This window comes from Poecilia latipinna, unplaced genomic scaffold (assembly GCF_001443285.1).
Source record: "Poecilia latipinna isolate Pla-1442-1.1 unplaced genomic scaffold, P_latipinna-1.0 Scaffold104, whole genome shotgun sequence".
In the NCBI taxonomy this organism is placed as follows: Eukaryota; Metazoa; Chordata; class Actinopteri; order Cyprinodontiformes; family Poeciliidae; genus Poecilia; species Poecilia latipinna.
Window position 1 is genome coordinate 293699 of NW_015112720.1, and position 18419 is coordinate 312117.

The 18419-nt window shown below is 40.0% G+C and overlaps 2 protein-coding genes across 5 annotated transcripts in view; one reads left to right on the forward strand and one right to left on the reverse strand.

Annotated features, from left to right (window-relative positions):
- The window catches only part of foxn4 (forkhead box N4), a 13286-nt gene extending 7541 nt beyond the window's left edge, over positions 1–5745 (forward strand). Inside the window, exons 4-10 of the mRNA XM_015027605.1 lie at positions 1757–1869; positions 1954–2064; positions 3194–3321; positions 3400–3496; positions 3591–3798; positions 3882–4274; positions 5069–5745. Of these exons, the coding sequence (XP_014883091.1) occupies positions 1757–1869; positions 1954–2064; positions 3194–3321; positions 3400–3496; positions 3591–3798; positions 3882–4274; positions 5069–5319 (1301 nt within the window). The 3' untranslated portion in view covers positions 5320–5745. The remainder of the gene's footprint in view (positions 1–1756; positions 1870–1953; positions 2065–3193; positions 3322–3399; positions 3497–3590; positions 3799–3881; positions 4275–5068) is intronic.
- Positions 5746–7105: 1360 nt separating this feature from the next.
- Positions 7106–18419, reverse strand: part of acacb (acetyl-CoA carboxylase beta) — a 28529-nt gene continuing 17215 nt past the window's right edge. For 3 of the 4 annotated variants that reach the window (XM_015027606.1, XM_015027609.1, XM_015027608.1), the window contains 26 exons: positions 18316–18339; positions 16922–17062; positions 16691–16790; positions 16496–16603; positions 16357–16413; positions 15706–15747; positions 15375–15590; positions 15073–15228; positions 14575–14778; positions 14339–14494; positions 14136–14258; positions 13778–14047; positions 13569–13666; positions 12388–12508; positions 12194–12304; positions 11521–11664; positions 11324–11444; positions 11136–11232; positions 10960–11056; positions 10737–10872; positions 9929–10106; positions 9731–9843; positions 9465–9619; positions 9201–9371; positions 8794–8930; positions 7106–8063 (listed from right to left, as the gene is read on the reverse strand). In XM_015027606.1, the coding sequence (XP_014883092.1) occupies positions 7931–8063; positions 8794–8930; positions 9201–9371; positions 9465–9619; positions 9731–9843; positions 9929–10106; positions 10737–10872; positions 10960–11056; positions 11136–11232; positions 11324–11444; positions 11521–11664; positions 12194–12304; positions 12388–12508; positions 13569–13666; positions 13778–14047; positions 14136–14258; positions 14339–14494; positions 14575–14778; positions 15073–15228; positions 15375–15590; positions 15706–15747; positions 16357–16413; positions 16496–16603; positions 16691–16790; positions 16922–17062; positions 18316–18339 (3409 nt within the window). In that variant the 3' untranslated portion in view covers positions 7106–7930. The remainder of the gene's footprint in view (positions 8064–8793; positions 8931–9200; positions 9372–9464; positions 9620–9730; positions 9844–9928; positions 10107–10736; positions 10873–10959; positions 11057–11135; positions 11233–11323; positions 11445–11520; positions 11665–12193; positions 12305–12387; positions 12509–13568; positions 13667–13777; positions 14048–14135; positions 14259–14338; positions 14495–14574; positions 14779–15072; positions 15229–15374; positions 15591–15705; positions 15748–16356; positions 16414–16495; positions 16604–16690; positions 16791–16921; positions 17063–18315; positions 18340–18419) is intronic. The other variant, XM_015027607.1, reaches the window with a different exon arrangement.

Consider the following 18419-nt stretch of genomic DNA (forward strand, 5'->3'; position numbering starts at 1 on the left):
TCCATCCATCCATCCATCCATCCATCCATCCATCCATCCATCCATCCATCCATCCATCCATCCATCCATCCATCCATCCATCCATCCATCCTCTTTACACCCTTGTCCCTTAGTGGGGTCAGGAGGGGTGCTGGTGCCTATCTCCAGCTAACGTCCCCAGCGGGAGGCGGGGGTCATCCTGGACAGGTCGCCAGTCTGTCGCAGGGCAACACAGAGACACACAACCATGCACACACACTCACACCTAGGGGGAATTTTGGAGAGGCCACTTAACCTGACAGTCATGTTTTTGGACTGTGGGAGGAAACCGGAGTATCCGGAGAAAACCCATGCATGAACAGGGAGAACATGCAAACTCCATGCAGAAAGACCGGGGCCAGGAATCGAACCCAGAACCTTCTTGCTGCAAGGCATTACTCTGCACCATAAAAGTTAATTATTTTTGAATAGATTTACATTAAAATTAATACTTTTGCATAGTTTCCTTCTATGGACTTTAACTTTCTTTTAATAGTTTAAATTGCTGTATTTTTGATCAAAAGCCAGCTTCCAAAGTATTCTTTTAGTTTTCTTCTTTCTTGGACAATGCCTGCCTCTTACGCTCTTTCTGCCAAGTCGTTCTTCACCTGAAGATTAAGCATATTGGACAGGTCATCAGTAAAGCATGTGAAACAATAACAACTGAGGACCAAAGAAGTGACACTGAAAATCAAACTATCTGAACCTAGAGAACAGGGTCTAAAAGGTAATATTTTTTTAAAAAATTAAGAAAAAAAAAATCCATCATAGACCTGGCACTGGACCTTACAGATCCATTCCAAAATGTGAGAAGCATATTTTCAATATTACAATACTAGTTCAGGAGTTAAACAGTGTTATTCTTGTATTTTGGTTAAATATTTAACTATACCACTGAAAACACAATTGTCTTTGTGACTGATTGACATGTACAAGTTGCTTTCAAGAAATAGCTCATATCCTGCAAGTAAATCAGGTTTTTACGCTAAACTAAATACCAATACATCTAAAAAAAAATATAATATTGTGTCCAGTATTTCTTGCCAGTCATCTCATTAAGTAAGACTCATAAATTACATAGAATTTTCAATTACAATGTTACAATTGTATGCAATAACATAATTTTGTTAGATTTACTACTAATAAAAAGAAACGTTTCTCTGAAAATGGTGAATATAAAATGGTAAAAGGAAAAAGGAAAACAATGTCCAAAAATAAACTTTGAAGTATTCAAAGAGAAAGGATCAAGAGTGCTTTTAAGATTTTTATCTGTTTAAACAAAAGTTGCTTTTTAACCTCTTGCTATTTTGTATTTATTGGTTCCTTGGACAAGTCAGAACTTGGTGTTCTTTCAAGCTCGATTAAGTGTGTAAAATAGATTTGATGAGATACAAATACCCGACAATAAAGCAGCAACAATGGACTTTAAGGTCAGAGTTTTGCGTTTCACAGGAGCTTTTTTTTTGTTCATTTTTGTTCACTTATTCTGTCTATTATTATGTTTTAATGATTGAAAACTCAAAATCAACAGAGCCAAATTTCTCTTAAACCATATTTTTTTAAAAATGTCTATAAGTGCGTTGGTTCTTGGAAGACTTTGTTTTATCTGTGCGACCGTTTCAGAAGTTTGCAAACAGCCATGTGGCAGCGTCTAACTACACAGAGAACCAGCAGCTGGATGCACAGACACACTCTTTGGAGACAGTTTTGTAAATGTTTGTGTTCTGGCTCTGTGCAGCTCAACTGAACAGCATGACGATACCAGTGAGTCAGAGCTCCATGCTGCACCTTCAGAGTACCATGCAGCACAGCCCCCTGGGAATAAGTATTATCAACACCCACAGCGGAAGTGTGAGTAATGACAGCCTGACGAGAGACGTGTTATTAATTATGGTGCATAGTTGGATTAAAAATGCGCCTGCATTTGATTCACAGATGTCCCCTTTCTCCATGAATGGACTGCCTTCCCCAGGGTATCAGTGTCCTACCTCAGTGTACCAGCCTGCATCCCAACAGGTGTACTCTCTAACCCAAACCGGCCAACAGGTGACACTCTATGCATGCACAAGTTTAACGACGTATAATGATGTTAGCAAAATAAGCATCACACAGCATCACAGTGTTTGTAACTGTACTGAGTAATGAGGCCCATTGAAATTTTATGGATGCTCATAACAACCAAAGCAATCATCAAATACAAATAATAAGATGAAATCTACAAATGAAGCTATGTTTCATAAGAGAAGTGACACATAAAAGCAGAGTATCCAATCCTCCATCCAATGTGTGATAAGAAATTGTCACGCGTTGTGACACCTTCTCCACATCTTCTGTATGTAAAAGCGGGTCATATTCAGTGCTTGGGTGGGATTTTCCACTCACCCTGTCACACAAATCTTAAAAGTTATGGGTTTCTCTTATATGCACTGCAGTCGTTAGGTTGTTTATTGTATGTTTAAATCTCTGATCTGACTATATTGTCCAAGTATTTCATAGTTTTTTTTCTCCTTAAGTTTAGCCACAATCTTCAAACATAACTTTTTCTTCAGCCGTGGAGTCTTGTGCAGTGAACAAGAGTTGAAGCCATTGGGATTGAGTGCATTGCTCGTTATATAAAAAAACAAAACAAAGAAACAACGCCAAGTCAAAAATATAAACTCATCACTTACGCTTTGGAGTCTGTCAGAAATCTTACAAGGAGCACTTGGTTGAACTTAAATAATTTTCCTGCAGCTTCAGGGTTATGGTACCAATACACTGTAATATTCATTAATATGCCACTAACCAGTGCAGTCAGTGTTTAACAACAATGATGCCTTTTTAGAGGCCATCAGTTGAGACTAAACCAGCTGATACCGACGGGCGTTGATAAGAAGCGAGACTGCTTTCTGAACACCAGACGACTTCAGCTGGTTCTTGACTTTTTATGCTTTTTTGCATAAAAAAAGTGTTATGTGCTTCTTTATGTGTAAAATGATATCTATTCTGTCCCTCTGTTTACATGCTTTTAGGAACTAAATTGTTTTGATTTTTTAAATGTATGGAATACTTAAGTTGCTACCAAGCTCCAGCCCAATTAGAACGATATCCACAGAGACAAATATTAATGTTTTCAATAACTATTCCCCCGTCACGTGACAAAATGACAGCTTCTCAATTCTTTCCTCTGTTTTAGTGCTCAGCTGGTGGACTTTATAGCAATGTTTCTTTCAACAACCAAAGTCTGTTCACCCAACCTCGTCTGGCCCCACAAGAACAGGAGCTTCAGCCCAAGTCTTTCCCCAAGCCAATTTACTCCTACAGGTGGAAACACACAAAAATAGCCTTTTCATTCGTCTGATCTGCTTTGAACAAAATTCAACTCGTGTTATTTTCTTCCAGCTGTCTGATCGCCATGGCTTTAAAGAACAGTAAAACCGGGAGCCTTCCAGTCAGTGAGATCTATAGCTTTATGAAGGAACACTTTCCATATTTCAAGGTTTGATTTTCAGATGAACACAGAGTGAAAATAAGGAACTGTGATGCTCAGGTGATGAGTGTGGCTGACTGTGCGACGTGTTGGCTTTTAACAGACTGCACCTGACGGATGGAAGAATTCAGTCCGACACAACCTGTCCTTGAATAAATGCTTTGAGAAGGTGGAGAACAAAACGGGCAGCTCTTCCCGCAAGGGCTGCCTGTGGGCACTGAACCCTGCCAAAATTGACAAGATGGAGGAAGAGATGCAGAAGTGGAAACGTAAGGATCTCCCAGCTATTCGCCGCAGCATGGCTAACCCAGGTCAGAAAAGTATTTGGGGAAATTTTGAAGTTCAAATATGACGCTTTTGACTTAGTCTGACAGTCGACTCTGCTTTCCTACAGACGAACTGGACAAGCTGATCACCGACCGCCCAGAAAACTGCAGACGGAAGCCTCCAGAGCCCGGAATGACCCGGCTGGCCGGCTGTACGACCGGTCTCCCGCTGCCGGTGCCGGCCCAGATGCAGCCTCAGCCCATAGTCACCCTGTCTCTGCCGTGTTTGCCCATGCACCAGCACCACCAGCTTCAAGCTCAGCTCCATGCTCAGGCTCGCCTGGGCCCCATGTCCCCGGCCCCGGCCCAGACCCCCCCCCTGCACACGGTCCCTGACCTCTCCCACAGTCCGCTCACCCAGCAGCCCAGCAAGCCTCCTGATGATTTTTACAGCGTGCAGAGCGACACGAACACAGAGGTGGACGCACTGGACCCGAGCATCATGGACTTTGCTTTTCAAGGTAAACAGACCTGCTGCCGGGAAAAGCGGCACCGTTTCCCAACAAAAAACCACTTCTGGCTTGATATCGTAACACAGATCATCGCTTTAAAGTATCATTAAGCTGATTTATTTCTGATTATTTAATCAAAACTGGAAATACAATAAATATCATTTTGAGATTTAAAGTAATTAAAAACATAATTTAAATATTTATATGAAAGAAATGATTGAAATTTGTATTTGGTGAATGTAAAATGAATTATATGGGATTTTCAGAATCATTGCATTAACAGATACTGTTATTAAACGAATCGTTCCTTGAAATATTTAAAGCAAACATTAAAATAATCATAGGTACAATGATGGGCAATACATTCAATGTTGATTATTACAATCATACAGTCATTAGAAATTTATTTAAGAGATTATTTGTGGAGATAGTGACACTTTTGGCCTTTGACAGTTTGAAAACGGTTTTGTTTTACACATTCATGTATTCGCACAAGTGCTGCCTGGTTAAAATATTAAAATACCTTTTAAAACTGAGATTGTTTATATTGCCAAAATCAAGACATCCTTACAAAGGATGTCCACTTATCATGGACTAAACAGAGACTATGTCAGTTTAACATTTATTTCTTCTTCATTTTTTAAAAAACAATTTTCAGACTTGTTTAAATTTAACATTGTAGTAATTTGTCTAACTTCGCCAAACATTGTGTTCCAGTCATCTACCAATAAAGTTTGTTTTAATTTATCAGCAAACAAATAAGGGTTGTTGATTAACTCCACTGACACGTCCCTGTTCTTCAGGTAACCTGTGGGAAGAAATGAAAGACGACAGCTTTAACCTGGACGCCTTGGGCACCTTCAGTAACTCCCCTCTGCGACTATCAGACTGTGACTTGGGCTCGGTGAGCCTCCCTCCGGCCTCCAGCGGAGGCAGCGTGCCGCTGTCAGACGTCCAAGTAACGGGGCTATACGCCTCCTACACCTCGCAGGATCCCCTGACCTCCCAGTACATGGCCAACCAACCCGCCAGCAAACCCATCGCCCTGCTTTAAAGAAGCCAAACCTAAATGATTTTAAATGATTTCGTCTGGTTTGGTATTTTTTTTTGTTTTGTTTTTATTCCCCGCCTTTCTTTCGGACGCCAACTGAAGAAGTTTGATTTCTTTTTGAAGAAATGAACGTTCTGGGAACCTGGAGAGAAACATTTTATCCAACAAGAGAACAGCTTTTTAGGAACTAAAACCACATATAAACGGTGACCTGAAGATGAAATATGTCAGACCTAAAATCTTTAGTTTTGCCAAGCAAATAATGAATAAAGACTGAGTGGAGAGCCGCAAGTAAATGAGCTTTTACCTGTTCCTCTATCGTTCTCCTGTCTGTGATGTAGATCAAAAACGCTTGTCTGTTGTATTGTGCTAGACTTTATTGCTGTGATGTTTTATTTATATTTATAAAAGACAGCTGGAGAAGATGAAGCCTATCGGTCTTTTGCTGTACATATTTAATCGTTTGGTGTTAGCCACATCATTCCGAAACAAAAAGCCGGCTTTTAGTCACCGCTCCTCCACACGTCACTATTAACAAGGCTGGAGGAAAGATGTCTGCTTTGCTGTTTGACTTGATCACAATAAAAAAAAATGGACAAAAATAAGCAAATTTGTACTTAAACACATTCGTGATATTGGACTGAAAAACATCCCCAGGTAAAATGCAACAAGCAGGAAGAGCTCAAAAACTTCGAAAAGTAATGTGAGGGCTGATTTTTGATTAGAGTAACAGGAAGTCAAGCTTATGCAGTTGAGGATCTAATCTGGCAATTTATGTTTACTGCTTAATGTAAACATTAATGTTTACTGCTTAATGTAAACATTAATGTTTACTGCTTAATGTAAACATTAATGTTTACTGCTTAATGTAAACATTAATGTTTACTGCCACACCAAAAACAAAACGAACGTTCAGGAGCGTCCCGAATGTCACAATGACACAATTTTGACACATAATGGTGCATCTTAATGAATTCGGGTATTATTGAAATGTTTTTTTTTGTTTCTGTTATTCAGTTTAAACAACTAAACTAACTTTTTTTTTTTTTTTTTACATACAGTGACATTTTAAACATTTATTTCTGCTCATTTTGATTATCGGAATTTCAATTAAAAGTTCAGTTCCTCATGAAATTATCATAAAGTAGTCCTACACAACAATTTAAATCAGACAGAAATGTCTGTCTGTTAAAATCTATGTCCCTCTACTCTACAGTATGTGCACTCAATACTTGGTTTTGGCTCCTTTTGGATGAATTACTGCAAAGTCAGCATTCTTCCTCATAACTGTGTGCAGCACAGGACGCCCCACATGCCATTTCATGCAATTAGTCCATTTCCTTTCAGAATTTCAATTTTTAAATAGCTGAACACGAATCATCAAAATGCAAATACTCAACATAATATACGTTGCACTTTTTGAATGAAATTAGTGAAGGAAAAAAGTGGTTCAACTACTTTACTGAAATACACCTGAGCAGATATCTAAAACAGAGAACAAAAACACAAACCAATGTTAAAATGCTGGTCTCGACAGATGCTCGTTATTTAGCTCCTTCAGCATTTTGTACTTGTCCAATAAATCTGGTACTTAGAAGAACCATCTGTCATAGGAAATTTGCACCAACCATGAAAGAGTTTCTATTCATCCTGAGGATGTTTTACAGGTGGCATAAAATCCCTTGACGTGATATAATTTGCTCAACTCTATGTCTAGTCTACGGCCGGACGGTGTGGCAACGTCGCCGCTGTGATGAAATCAGTCGGCCAGAGAAAACGCACACTTATGTTGTTGTGAAGCCTTTTTTATTTTGTCAAATTCAACTGAGTTAACCACTCCAAATGATACGAGAACCGGAATCAATAGAAACGGTACGATATACAATGTTCTGAAAACAATAATCAATATTTACATTTTTATAATTTCTATACATTTATATTTCATCCAAACAAGAGAAAAGAACTGATTTATTTTGAAATATATTCCTGACAAACTTTTTCCAAAAGTTTTATTAAAACAGTCCAAAGAGTGGCATGTGACCTTATATGGCATCTATAAACATTTAAAGACAAACTCTCATGTTATATTATAGGTTTAACTAGAAACAATAACTTGAGGCCAAAACTAAAGTTATTTGTTTTTTTTATAAAGCCCCAGTATACTTCAGGCAATCCAAAAAGGCAAAACGACATTGACTTCAAGTCATAATGTGCTAAATACAGCAAAGTGAGGTGTGCATTACAGTGTCAGGCTGTCGAATGGAGAAGAAGGCTTCCTGGACTGAAACGGTAAAACGTCTGAACTATTCGTTTAAACATAAAAAGGCACCAACACACTTGTGGATCGTGGCGAACATTAAAAGGTGGCTCAGCAGCACAGACTTTCTAACACTGTTCTTGTGCGTTTGTCTTTTTTTTTTTTTTTTTTTGGTGCAAAAGCAATACAAGTACTTCAGTGCTGAAATCCCCAACAATGTTCGATTAGCTTTACGTCCTGAACCTTTCGACACGAAAGCGTTGACAACTTTCAACAGTACAACTTATTACAAAAAAAAACATGTTTTTTTGTTGGTTTTTTTGTCTTTAACGGCACGACCTGATAAAGTCCAAGAGCTTAACTGGGACTGGTGCTGGTGGTGTCCATCGTCGCAAGCAGATGCGACAACGAGGCCCTCTGGGAGGGAGAAATGTTCTGGCTCATGTGGATGATGCAGTCCATCGCTATGTCAGGGTTGGCCTGCACCAAGCTGCACACAAAAACACAATGAGAGCAGTGAAAGGAAAGACAACAGAATGAAGGATTCAGTGAAGTCTACATTAAAATACACTGTGGTTATTTTAGAACTTCTGTTATGAGTTTTGCTTATACAAACAAAGGGAAATAACTGTATTAAAACTAAATGTGATGCAAGGCAAACACACTCATATCTACAGTTGAAAATAAAGAAAGCTAAATATGGTGTCCTCTATGATAACCTGACTCTTTATCCTCCAGAACTAAATCGCTCCGAACCTTTACTACGTGAATTCAAAGGTCGATTCTTTGGAGTAGCTACTCCTGGAGTGTTTTCAGGTGTGTGGGAGAGAGGGAAGAATTTTGGTGATTTCCAGAAAAAGAATAAATAAATAATCGACCACTCTGTCACGGCGATAAGGGTATTTTGATGACAATGCAAAAATACAACTGTAACAAGAGGTGAGTGTATGTCCTGGATGGAGACTTCCACATTCGCTGCATTGACAGCAGATGAAAGATGAACAGGAGATGCAGTGTCGGGTGTGACCTGCCATGTTGCACTCATAACCACACAATCTTCCCCCAGAGGTTACGCTCTGGAACAGGACTGAAATGCCTCCAAACTCTAAATGTATTACAGTGGTAAACGTTTTTTAAAAATGACATGTTTCCAAATAAAAAGAGCACAAGAACTAAAGGAAACAGGAAGGCGTGGTCACAAGAAAAGGGGTCATACGTACCCACGGATGTGCTTTAAAGCATTTTCTCTTTTCAAGTACTTGATATTTTCTCGAATGACTGAGCGGGTGCCGTCCTCTGTGGACAAGTGCTTCTCAAGCCACTCCACCACTGCCTGGTTGTTATCCCAAAGGTAAGCCTGAGGAAGCAGACACACACCACATGACTTCAGTTCAGCTTCAACAGGCAGTTACATTTTATTACCACATGCCTAAATGTATTTCAACACTACAACCATTTAGAAATTTGTCAATTTAATTAAAGTAGAGCAAGTAAATTATCTCAATTAAAAAAAAAAATGCTGTACAAAAAGATTCAGAATGTGAACAATGTTTTTTTTTTTTCCATAGATTACGTTTTTTTCTGTTCGAGCTGCCAAAGTGCTGAAGCTCTGAACGCACTCACGCACCTTGACTGTTCCCTCCGTTTCAACGAACCATCTCCGCAGCATCGACTGCATGTGTCCGTCACTGAGGTCCTTGTTGGCCTCCATGATCTCACACTTGACCACCTGCTCCAGCAGGAGCCGCCGCAGACGCCAGTAGAAGAAGGTCCGCGCCTGTTTCCAGTCTAAAATATCCTGTTAAAAGTAGAAACGGTCAAATAAGTTTCAAAAAGCTTACTCGCCTTGAAATGTACGTCTTTTATACTTTTCAGTCATATCATAACTCACAGTGATCACCCCTTTCTCCTGCATTCTGCCCGGAGTGTCGTGCAGATCGACAAACTGCACTGCCACCTGGTGGTAGATGGGCAGCAGGAATTCCTCCCTTGCTTTGAGCTTCTTCTCCAGTTCCTTGATCTCCTTGTCAGACAGTTCTGGAGAAGCTGGAATAACAAAAGAAGGTCTTACACCTCGAACGTCTTTGTACTTCTAACGTAAAATGCGAACTTGAGAACGTTTTTGGAATTAGAAACAGAAAAAAAAAAAAGCTTTACAGAGCTTCTCAACCAGACTGGCGTAGACTGAATCGAGTCTCCTCATTGTTTTCAGTAGGTCCTTTCTCCTGAATTTAATCTCCACTGTGCCCTCAGGCTCCAGCACGCCACCTCTGAATCAAAGAAACGTAACCACAAATATGAAGAACACACGCTTAGAATCACAGATCTCTGTCGAGAACCGTTTAGAAAACATACCTGCTCTCCCTATCAGCATAGAGCTCCATACACAGCAGGTTGATGGTGGGATCTATTACCACCCAGGATCCTCCTCTCAACTCTGCATGGGGTGGGATGTACACCAACACCGGCTGGTGAAAAGTGTGCAGAGCGTCCACAATGTAGGCTCCAAACTTCAGCACCTGGTCATACATATCTATAACAAAAAACATGAACAAAGTTACTCCAGATCTACAGCATAAATTTGTAGTGTTTGCAATCTTACTTTTGATTAACTTACAGACTGAAGAGTGAAAATGTGTAGGATGAAAAAAAGTTAACCTCAAGTGACCTAAGCACATTTGATCCTTCTTTATTTATAATACATATTTAGGTTTGGATAAATGTAACCGTCGGTGTTTCAGAAACGAACTTTCTGATAGACAACAGAGTTTTATTACAGGAGTTACTTTGATTTGTTTCTGTCAGTTTACAAAGGCGTTCCCCATGGACGAGTCCTCGGCCTAATTCTCCACACAGCGCACATAAATAATATCTGTAATATTTGTTACACAGTTGTAAATTCTGTCTTTCCATTTATCTTTAGGTTGATCATCATTCCAGGAATGATTATTATTCTCTCTGAAAACTAGACTAAGATAATTATGTAGTTAAAACGTGTATCGACAAAGAGAAAGCGACAGAGAAAATTAAATAACGCACAAGTAAAATCCCAGTTTCTCAAAGGGCATTCATGACCCACACATCCAAACTGAAACACACGCAGCTTTAGTTCAGTCTAAAGTGTTTCAACCAGAAAAAAATGCAGAACTGAGAGAATTTGCACCTTTCATCCCCCCGGAGAAGCCTCTCCAGTTGGCAAACACCATGAGAGGCAGACGTTCACGGTTAAAGTCACAAATCGCCTGAGCCGTTTTGAAAGCAGAATCTGGAAACCAAACTTGGCCAGCCTGCTGCAGAACCTGACGAGATCACAAAAACAATCAGAGTTTTAAGTTTTATTATTTAGCTCCTCAAAAAAAAGAACATTTTTAGAGGTATTGACTTACTTTAGATTCTGAATCCAGGTTTGCAGGATCTGCAGGGATGGTGAGCTCAACCGTGCGCGTTTCAACAGCGATCACACCAAGGGGGATTCCTCCCAACCTGCATGAACGCAGAAAACATGTTCACATTACAGATGAATTTAGTTAATACACACAAAGACGATGTCAGATCAGTTTACCTCGCTCTTCCTACGACGACAGTTTGAGCCCAGGACCCCATGATCTCCATGAAAGAGTCGTGGTCAAAGAATCCGCTCTGCCACACGCCTCTTGACACTAAAAATTTACACACACACACAAAAAAAAGAAATTATTGGTCTGGTTGTCAGCATTAGGCATAAACGCTGTTTTGGAGGGCGTAACTCACTGGGGTGAGGCCTGCCGGCCAGCATCCAGCGGGGGTCGTAAGGGGCCTTAGTGGGAACAAACTCTATCTCTCTGTCTACTGGGTCTGTGGTTGCTCTAACAGGGACGGGGGAGTGGTTGTTCTGTGAGGACGTAAAGAAACGTCAGTGAATGACCTGACCGCCACAGCCGTGTTCAGATCCAAGTATTCAGCAGAACCTTTGGCATGTAAGAAAGCCACTTCAGGATGGTGAAGACGCCCTCGAAGTCATCAGGGACGGTCGTGTGTGTGACACCGTTGTTGTGCGTGATCTGAATCCCCCCCAGCTGGTTGTTGGAGGTGTAGACCTCTCTACCCAGAACCTGGATGGGAAAAATAAACAGAGGCTGATGACTGATGGAAGAGAATAAAACTATTTATTAGAATGATGGTTAAAAGTGCTTCATATCCTGAACAATCTGCACTAGACTCACTGGCCGATTAAATTATCTGAATATGTTATTTACATCACCATTATTATTTTTATCATGCCAACTAATATTGATCATGTTAGCTTACTGATCATTTATTTAAAGTGTTCTTTTGTATTTATGTTCAGTTTCTTATATTTAAAATTAAGATTAGTTTATGGATCTGTATTTAGAGTTTATTATTGTGCAACACAGAGAGAGAGTTTATAGCAGAACTGAGCTCTAAATATTTCTATTTCTCATCACCAACCAGCTCACTTTGGCCCCCTTACACAATAATAAAAAAACAATTCATGCTGCGAAAACAAAAAAAAAAATCATGACATCTACACAAATCGAGGTATTTGCCCACAAACCCTCTAAAAACAACATTTTTCTTTTAAGCTGATAAAAAACCCCAGGAGGAATCAGAAAAGCAAACCTTGTTAAGAGCACCAGCTCCGGTCAGGATGATGTGGGAGTTCTCCACCTGGATCACTCGCTGCCCCAAACGGACCAGATAGGCTCCGATTCCTATCGCTCGACACGTCACCTGTATGCAGGTCAGGGGGGGGAAATCGGAAGGACTTGGCACTTTCTCTCTTCTGAGGGGAATCAGGTGCACGTCCTGCTCACCATGCTGATGGTGACGATCTCTTCGTAGGCCTGAGAAGATTCCCCCGCGATGGTGCCCGAACCGCGCAGGTTCTCAACGCCAAGACCTTCGTCTTTCCCAATGATGTCGGTGATAATGTATCTGTAAGGGGAAGGGCAAATTAACAAGGCACTGTAGTTATCCCATATTAAAAAAAAGACAAAATGGTTTAAAACTTAATTCAGTTCTACTCATTTTTATATTAATTACATGCCTGCGCATCACACCGACTCCACAATGAGAAGCAGGGTTAAACATTTTGAGTTTTAAATTTATAGACCTTTCCAGACTACAAATTTAAATTTTCTCAAATATTAAACCTTTCTAACAACATCTGTGTAAGGGCAGTTTGTGTATTTTCTTACACTATTTGGGCTTTACTGTCAGTGGTTCACTCTGTTGGACTCATGACTCACAAAGTTTGGGGTTTGTGAGTCATGAGTTTTGTTATTCAGCTCCAGATTGGACTGAATAACAAAACTTATACCATTGAAAGTATAATTATGATATAAATGTCATAATATCTACAGCTGTACAAATATTGAAGTATGTTTTGACTCTTGAAGCTGCTTGTACTCGTGACGTCTTTTTCTTGTTTTCTTGAACATCATGGTCTTCAAATAATGTGATTTTAAATTGATTAATGATTAAACTGGGAAACTGGGTGAAACACAAGAACTACTTTCCTTGTTATCAATAAAAAATGAGATAATAAACTGATCAATACAACATTGGAATCATAATACTAGGACTAATAAAATATGACATCAAAATATACATTATTATAGCAGCTACAGGCACTCTTGTTTCGGCACATTTATTACATTTACACCAATCTGGATATTTTGCAACACTGATATGTTTGTTTTTTCTCTTTTTTTCCACCTTCCAACGATAAGAAGACAGTTTTTGGTGATAATTTTAAAAATGCTGTTTGTGGTGATTGCATGTCATCATCCAGAGATGATTAAAAGTCTCACTTTGTCCCGATTCTGCTGGAGCTTTAATATTAGAGTTCATAATACGTTTAAAAATTTCCCATACTTTTCCAGAACCCTGATTACTTAAGAAACCAAAAATACGGTTCGAAATATATCGCTCTCCAGCTTCAGTCAGATATTCAAAAAGGTGCTTTAATCAGAAGGCGAAGCAAGTTTTGCACCTGGACTCTCCTCCTTCCTCTACATGCTGACAGTGGACGGAGTTGGTGGAGCTGATCCGGGTGTAGTCCTGGGGCGACAGGTAAAGATATTTGAAGCCCTGCAGAAGAAAGTATAAGAAAGACCTTACAGAAATGTTAACAAAACATAATATCTCATTTTCTGTCACAAATTAAAATATTTAAACACAGAAATCAGTTTGGGCAGCGACCTTGTAGGGGTCCGCAGGGTCAATCCAGGCCACCTGGAACATATGTTTGACCTCTTCTGCGAGTCCAATGCGCGCTCCGCTGTTGGCTGCGATGTAAATGCGGGGGATTCCCTCGGCCCGAGCCAGCTCTGACGCCTTGAGGAACAGCTCGTCCTCCTGAGGACCAAACGAGCCGATCATGTGAGTGATGTCGTTACAGATCACGATAATGTCTCTGCCCTCTGGGTACTCTGGGGTCTTCATCTTCATCTTAAAGGCCACCATTCCCACCTGAGGAGAAACGCAAGAATGAATATCAGCGTTTAGTCGCCGGGAAGAGGGCGGAAGTAGATTTGGATGTTCTTTAAAAACGTCCTACGTCGTTATCCGCAGGCTGCCGGTTCATCTGAACGAGTCGACCTTCCGCGTCCAGAACGAGCTCCGTGCAGATCAGCACGTCTTTAGGACATTTGTCTCCAGGAACCCAAAGCTTGAACAATGCCTGAAATAACAATTTACGGAAAGTGAAACTGTGCAGGTCATCACAGCAGAAATAAGTGGAGGTCAGTGAGTAAGCAGCACCTGTCTGAACATCTCAGGGACATCGTATACATATGTGGTGCCCAGGGTTTGAGCCTGGAAGCGCTTGGCTTGCAGCAGGTCTTTGGTCACATAAGGAGTGTTGATCAGCATGCCGTGCAGCGGACCCTGCTTGTCTCCATAAGACTGAAACATGATCTGCACGAGCAAAGTCGAAGGGATGAATTTAAACCACAAAGCGCAGATGACAAGATCTCTAATCAATGCTCAGTCTTCACCTGTCGAGAGCTTGGGTCTGTGACTTCTTTATACAGACTGATGTCCAAGTAATAGCCCGATTCATTAGTGAGAAAGAGGCGGATAGGAATGGCGTTTCCAGTCGGTGTCAGGCGGATGTTGATCTTCAGCTCGGCCTGCAAGACCCGCAGTTTCCAAAGACGACTGCCGTAGCGCATCACCATGGAGCGAACCGACTCCTCGATCTGATGGACAAAAGATCAGGACAAGGATAAAAAAAAAGTAAAAAGCAAAGAATGTGTCAAATGAAGCAATAAACATTGAATTAAATACAATAAGAAACTGCAAAGGTAAGGAGGTGGATGATGCACCTTGCAAAGTCAAGCACATTCCTTGAAACTTTACACATTTTTCCAAGTCATAACCTTAAACTGTAGTGAATTTTACTGATAAACCAGAAAGCTAAATAAAATGAGACAACGCTCTTTCTGCAAGCTTCAGTAATTCACAGTAAGTAGAAGAAATGACTGCAAACTGACTTTAGATGGGTCCATGATGACAGTAGGGACAAAGTTAAGGAAGATGTGATTGCAGTCTGTGCGAACGCTGGTGTAATTGAAGGCGACCTCCAACTCATCCATGGCCTCCAGCAGGAGCCGCTCCCCTTCATTTTGAAGGTACTCAAATGAAGCTTCCTGATGACAAAGAAAGCACATCAGATGCAACTATATATTATACAATTTATATATATATATATATTTTTTTTTTTTTTTTTTCCCCGCTTTTAACAAAAACACAAAGTCAACCAAGCCAGCAGGCTCTTGGCTGAGTTTCTTCTTACTTTTGTAATGAGATCTGAGTGGCGCATAATTGCCCGGATGAAGAAGCGGTAGTCCGTCACTTCCGCGCCCTCTTGGACCCGAGCCGCTCCCAGGTACAGGTGCATCTTCTTGTTGGCACAGGGAACTGCTGTCAAGTCAAAGTTCCTCATTCGGTTGAGCTCCAGCTGAAACGCCAGAGCTGGCTCCAGGTTTCTGTAAATTCGGTCCTCTTGGAACTGAAAAGAAGCGGCAAAACGGAGACGGGAGAATCAACATCTGTTTAGATGGCCAAGGCGCTGTTTTTCTTTTTGTTTGTCTTTTAATACAGTGGTTAAGGTAAAGTAAACTCACCTCATCTCGAGCCCTGAATGTGAAGAACTTTGGAAATTCTCTCTGAATCGAACAGAAAACAAGAAACAATTAGATAAAAATGTTAAAAAGTTAAAATATGTATTAAGATGCTCGTCGACTGCAGTTGTTAAAATAAGTCCTTGTTCTTACCTTGTTACATTAGTATAATATTAAACCTGCTCAAATACTGGTTCGATATGTGGAATTAGTTTACAAAATTAACTACAACTGAAAATTTTCTGACATTTGCTAAAACATGTGGAATAATCTCCACAACGTTTATTCAGCAGCTTTGGCAAAACGTGGTTATCATTAAGTTGTGAGATACATGTCATTTTTGTCTTGTCTTGTTTATTTAATCCTTACTCTTGTGTTTTTCAGGTTTATATATTTGCCTCCCATCGTAACCAGGACAACCTCATTATTAAATGAAGCAAAACAGGAGAAGTAAGAAGATTTATTTAAGATAAATGTTAGTTGTTTTAGTAATTCTGAGTTATATTTGGCTTTTAAAGAAAAACTAACAATACAATACAGTTAAACAATAAAAGTGTGTTTTGAAGCGATCACAGTTTAAATATTGTAAAAACAAATGAATGTTTAAAATGTATTAAAGAAAGAGAAAAGAAAAGATGCTTCAGAAACATTTACCTTCTGAGTAATCAAAAAGGTCATTCTCCTGATCCCATACTCAAAAAGAATGGCTTTCTGTAAATATATGTGAAGAAAAATTTGGCTTACTAAAAGCTGAAATGAAAACGATAGTCTTATTTCAGACACGACCTCTGACCTTTGACTGAGCGAAGGCAGTGAAGGCCTTCACCAAGGCGTCGTCGTCCTCCGTGTCTGCTGTTTTTATCGACACGTTAATGATGTGGATGGGGTTCTCCCTGTTGTTCTGTGGAGAACAGAGGAGAAACTGGCGGCTGCAGAAGCAGGTCACGTTTTTGCTTCATGGCAAACGCTTACAGAGCGACAAACCCACCTTCATGTTCTCCTCCTCGTAGAAACTAGAGCAGGACTCTAAGAACGAAGCTCCCTCCACGAGCTGTTCAGCGAAACTTGACAGAACTTCATCAAAATTCCTGAAAGGATCAGCAAAAGTAACATCCCAGTTACTTATATATATATATATATATACACTGTATATATATGTATATATACGTGTTCTTCACTGTAAGTGCTGAACAGGATGAATCATTTAGAGAGCGGTGACCTTTTGAAGTCGTCAAAGCACTGGAAAGCTACCATAGCTCCCATTCTTTGGCAAGGTGGAGACAAGGCTCCGTCCATCAGCAGCTCACTGCTCTGCCGCTGAACCTTAAACTGGCCCAATCCGCCTGCTGCCACAGGAAGCCTAAACCAGAAACAGAGCTACTAAATGATCTCAGGGAGAGGAAGTGCTTCGAGGAAATGTGCAGAAATTCACACAGAGAGCAATAAAGCAGGTAGAGATGTTGTCTTTTGTTGAACAAAGTACAACAAACTTTACATGAATGAAACCTGCAGAGTCCAGGTTATACAAGTCTGAAGTCTTAGTCCTTATACAAGTCCAGCGTGGGTCTAAAATCCCATTTATAGCTTTTGCTATGGCTAGCAACATTGTTCACAACAACTAAACTTATCAAAATTTCCTGTGACAAACATCCGTATTCAACCCAGAGTGAGTAATTGGCAAAATCACATTTTATTGGATTTAAAAAAAAAATGTTATTTTCATTTTTTTGACTGGTAAACCAGTGCTATTTCATGGTAAATCAAGGCTATTTTACAATATGTTTGGCAGAATTCCCTTTAATCTTTTAGCCTGGAACTGACTTCCATTGGACTGGATCTCCTGAGTCATGAAAGTGGTTGGACATGAGCTGGTCTGCTGCTTTCCTGCATCAGTGACAAAGTAAAATCTCTAGCTTGGAAAAGATATGGCATATGCAATTATTAACATATGAAAAGAACAATGAGAAGATCTTTGATCTGATATGAAGTTAAAAAGTACATATATATGTATAAAATAAAAAATAAAAAATAAATCACAACATTTTTTTAAACTAAATCCCCCATAAGTCACAAACATTTCACTTCCTCATGTAAATGTTTAACCAATTAAAATTAAAATCTCCCATTTTTCATACCAAAGTCATAAGTCCTTGATTCCTGTTCAAGTCCAAAATTCAAAAGCCGTCAATTCACGTGCTGAATTAAAGGAAATTAAGAACCGCTACCCAGAACAGATTGCCATGAAATCTTGAGATCTGATTGAGATTTTGTGGTTAAAATCCAATTCTGGAGGTTGCAAGCTCAACATTTAGCAGCAATCACTGAAATCTCAGGCTTGAAGGTTTCTTTTTGGCTCGTTTTGTTTCTTTACGAGAAACATAAGACAAATAAAAGTTGGGCTTTTGCTCAGAAATGCTTTACACACACACAAAAAAAGAGAGAAGCAATGACAGGACGACTAGAGAAGCTTGGCTTGTAATGTGAATAAGAAAGGGCTTGTTAGAAGAACCTTAAGTGGACGGCAGGGAAAAAGCGACATCCAACATGCATTGCTGTGAAACATTTATAGAGACGATGGAGTGCTCTGGTTGGTGGGGAGGAGCTTTACTCTACCTGTTCAGAGTAGGGCTGCTCCCTCTGAAATAAGATGATTGAGATGTCAATATTAGCAGAGAGTGATCAAGGGGAACCTGAAGGTACCTTCGTGCAGAATGAGT